Here is a 4405-nt window from a genome sequence, read left to right on the forward strand (position 1 = left end):
TCATTTACTGTTGATTATACATCCAAGATTTTCCAGTTCTTAGTGATAATGTTAACACAGAGCGCTTTTATTTTTCTAAAATGTTAAAATGAAAATGTTAGTTTCCAAGTTACACTGTGTTTTTCATTTTATAGTAAGGATTTCCAGTGTAACTGCCCAGAGCCACCAACTTTATGAACAGTGCTATTTAGTAATCGCTTACAACATTTTGCTGCATCCATGCAAATTTTCATTTAGGTACTGCTGCTTTATGAACAGTGCCTGATTACAATACAAAGAACACAAGCACAGTAATAAAACCATGATAATCAACCTAAATGAAAATAAAGCAAGTGCAGCAGCAGGATAGATACAGATGCCTGATTCTACTTTGTGGGAAGAGAAGCAGTAAGTCTACTTTCATATTTGTGCATCCTTCTACTTATTGACAGTGCTAAAATGCATTGAATTTGTTTTAAATATGTCTAGATACCATTCTGATTGTCTTGCATTTTTAAGATAGAAATTATTGTGGTGGATAACTCTTCCAGTACCACAAACCTCCCAAGCACACTTCTTTTCTCAAAAGACTTCCTACATAATCTGAACATTTTTTTCCCTTTCTTTGACAAGGAACCAGAGTCACATAAGGTGTTGAAATTTCTTTATTTGTAATCCAATCTGCATCACATCTGTAATAATTTATAGTCTGTGTTTTTCTCCCAGAAATATGATCTACCCATGAATTTACTAAAATTACCCGCTTTCCTCGCATGCAGTATAGATCTCAACTACGTACATCAGATGCAAATAGTGTGCAGAACATCCTTTGTCAACAGATAGGAGATACTAAATGCATGCCTTAATTTAGAGACATATAGTATAGGTAGGAAATTCATTATTTGGGTCTCAAGGAAAACTACGCTATTTATGCAAGAGTATTTGGGTTTTTTTGATAGTCTCCTATCAAACCACCTCACAGCTCTGTGAGGCTTCCTATCATTCTTTCTCTATGATGTTAGACTTAGGACAGCACTGAAATGAAGGGCACAAGGTACTGGTTGAGTAACAATGTATCTAAAAGGGCTAAGATAGTAAAGAGATAATACAGAAGACCTCCTTCCACAGTGGAAGGAGGGTAGAATAGGTTCATACAAAGTAACAGCAAAAAGCCTATATCCACTGTTATTTTTAAGTACTTATTTGCATAACATAGAGATTAAGAAAAAAATATGGACATGTAAACTTCCAGTCCATGAAAGGTGCAAGTACCAGAAAGATATAAAAATACACGTCCTGCAAGTTTCTGTGCAAAAAAAAAAAAAAAAAAAAAAAAAAAAAAAAGTAGAATAATCCTAAATAAGTTGTGTTTTTGTTGTCCTGTAGTTCTCCCTCTTACATTACTGTAGGCAAACACCATTTAGCATCACAGAGCCTCCTCAGGAGGCTTTTTTTCCCTCATCCACTCCTCTTGCCTGCTCCTCAGCTTCAGAATTGAACCTTGACTCACAGACAGCTTTCTTAGGCTCTCAGAAAGCAAAGACACAATGCGTGTTCAGAAAAGAGCTATCGCCTAACTGAAGGACAATTGATGAAAAAGCTAATAGTAAAAATATAACTATTACAACAAATACACACATGCTTCTAGACCAAATATTTCCTTCTTTCAAAGCTTGCTTGGCTGAGGAATCCATCCAGAGCCTAGAGAAACAAACAAACTGTGTACTTGCAATATAGCTAAGTCCTAATTATTAGAGGATTTTTAACAACTTCACATTGAATTCATCTTAGCATTTTTAAATGAAATAAAGAGTGAGCTGGAGCATTTTCTGGTATAACTCAATGCTGTTAAAAGAAACAACCAAACAACACAAGCTGTAATACCAGTACAATAGAAAACATAACAATGACAGCACAGTAGCAAATACCTAGGCTACAGCAGATAAGATAAGTTCCAATACACCAACTATGGACACAAAGAAAAGAATCTGCTTACTCTTAGAAGGCTTCAGGTATGTAAAAATCTCCAGCAAGTGATACCCCCACTCCCATCACCAACCCCTAAATGAGGTCTGGGAAGGGGTGGATCGTGGTTCTACCCCTTCTTTTCACTCAGGGGCATTACATGCACCTGAGTTCCCCTGGGTTGGCTCTGCCTTCCCACCAGATGCTCAGTCACTGGTTCAAGCTGTGACTAGCATTTTCACTACACAAGTAGATTTAAGAGGTTCAATATTACAGTATGTGGTTATTTGTGACTAAGCCTCTAGCCATGAGAAAGAATCCTGAAATTGATTAACACAGGTAGTAGAGCATAGTAATAGCCAATTACTTAAATCAAAAAGTCACTATGAGACACATCTTGCTGAGTAGAAAAGCAATTATGAAAGTTTGTATCTTACTTTGCAGATTCTTTGCATCTGCTTCCAACATATTTCTAGGTATATTACTACAAGAATTCAGATGAAGTAGAGCTACAAGCCATTTCCAGAATGAAATAAACTATTATTCACTTAAGCTGTGTAATAGTGCAATCATCATTACAGTAAGGGAGCATAAAAGTTAAAGATGCATTTATTTAATGTGTATTTTCAGAAATATAATGGATTTCTTCAGCTATATAGAGTAGTTAAAGGATAAGTTCTGCATTACCAGCTTAAAGCAGCGCTATCTGAGGTCAATCTATGTGACAATTGCAAATATCTAAAGTCACTTTATGCCCAGCAGGTGAGAAACCTCTACCATGAGAGAATTCAGACACAGTGTATTTCCATTCTTCAAATATTAATAAAGTCAAAATCTTTTTTCGTGAAGCCACTTCAGTATTCATTTCTGTAAATCAAGTCACAGCAAACTTTCAAAACTTTCATAGCTACCAAACTCCACATCAGCATATCTGTTTCTCTTCTTTCAATATCAAGAAAATTAAAAGGAGTGGTTGAGGCACAAGTGATTTTTGTACAGAAGTTCAGAAGGTACTTCAAATAAGTGGACCAAAACTTCAGTACTTATTTTAACTTCTTACAAAAAGAGACAAAGATCACAGATCTATGATCACAGACATAGACCATAGTTGCTGCAAAGTCATAGTGGATGCTTTTCTTTTTTCCAGGATGAAAAAAAAAAAAAAGAGAATGGTTCTTGAAACTTGCCAAATCCATTTTACACATCCATGGTTAATCAAAACAAATGACAATCTCATATCTCAAAGCAGCCTGAGAGCATTCTGCTACACACAATAGTAAACTGTTTCTTCTGTGAAGACAGCTTCAGTGAACCCGGTAAGACAGAGTCTGACCAGCTGGCCTGGAAGCAACATTGCACGTAGAACTGACAGGGAAGTGCACTGACAACAAGCTTTGGAAAGTATGTCCATACAATAAAACTTGTGCTTGAAACTACCCTTACAGCTATGGTTATTGTTTCTTTTATGAGGCACTGCGTAAATATGGAGTTAGTCATCTAATGCACTTAACATTTTTCAGCTGAAGACTATTGCAGCTTTACTCTATGTCTAGGTGTTGATTATACTTTGGTTTGCTTCACAACAGTAACATGGCGCTAGCAGTACAGCTGATACTAAAGAGAAGGCTGAAATCATGGCAGACGGAAGGATCAATACGAACAAGCTGCTCCTTTACTTTTTTTCATGCTTCTTGGTTAACTTTCCTCTTTCTAGCTGGAGGCTCATGCTGCTGTTTGTTCGCTTCTCCTTTTGTTGGTTCTCCCGAGAAACTTGCTGCACAGCTTGGAGGATAGCGGTCTGCACTATCTGCTTGCTGGCATTCTGCAGCTTAACCTCGTCTTGCTCCGGTCCTTGTTTCTCACCTGTCAGAACCAAACGACAAACAAGGTGATTTAAGCATTTGTGGCTACTCTGTGAAATAGAGAACTGGGTAAGAAGGGTGGGAGATAGGAGTACTTGGGAACAGCTTACGACATAGGGAACCACAGAAGATGCTGTAGTAGAGTGTAAAATGCCTGCTGCATGCTCAGGATTATCTGAATGAAGAGGGAGACTGAGTCATAGACCTCAGCTACCTGCTTCCCAGCCCAAGGACAGCTGCGTCTTCACAGCTGAAACAAGTATCATTCTATTTTGCAGCAAGAGAGGGAAAGTGTTTTTTTTCCCTCATCTATCTCTGAATCATATCCTTTTTGATTAAATGTGAGCTTCTCTATAGGGATTTTGACTTCATTTTGCAGTTCCGATGCATTTTCATTCATGACCATAAAAGGAAACAGTTTTCATTAAGGTTTCTATTTACTTAAAATTAAAAGCCTTCACCCACTGAATTCCAATTGGCTTAAATGCAAACACTTTCTTAAATGTAAGTTCATTAATCCTAAGCTACATTTTCAAAAGCATTTGAAAAACATTAAGAAATGCTCAGATTGCTACAGCTAAAGTAGGAAAACAAATAAA

The 4405-nt window shown here is 37.0% G+C and overlaps 1 protein-coding gene across 1 annotated transcript; it reads right to left on the bottom strand.

The window, feature by feature from the left end:
- Positions 1 to 626: 626 nt before the first annotated feature.
- AKAIN1 (A-kinase anchor inhibitor 1) lies at positions 627 to 4072 on the bottom strand. Its single transcript, XM_042839094.1, has 2 exons — positions 4021 to 4072; positions 627 to 3807 (listed from the first exon to the last, which is right to left on the bottom strand). Exons 1-2 carry the CDS (start codon positions 4070 to 4072, stop codon positions 3617 to 3619), a joined length of 243 nt encoding a protein of 80 aa, XP_042695028.1. The 3' UTR covers positions 627 to 3616.
- Between the last annotated feature and the right edge of the window lie 333 nt (positions 4073 to 4405).

This window comes from Centrocercus urophasianus, unplaced genomic scaffold (assembly GCF_019232065.1).
Source record: "Centrocercus urophasianus isolate 14NV4802_14NV808 unplaced genomic scaffold, USGS_Curo_1.0 seq_11, whole genome shotgun sequence".
In the NCBI taxonomy this organism is placed as follows: domain Eukaryota; kingdom Metazoa; phylum Chordata; class Aves; order Galliformes; family Phasianidae; genus Centrocercus; species Centrocercus urophasianus.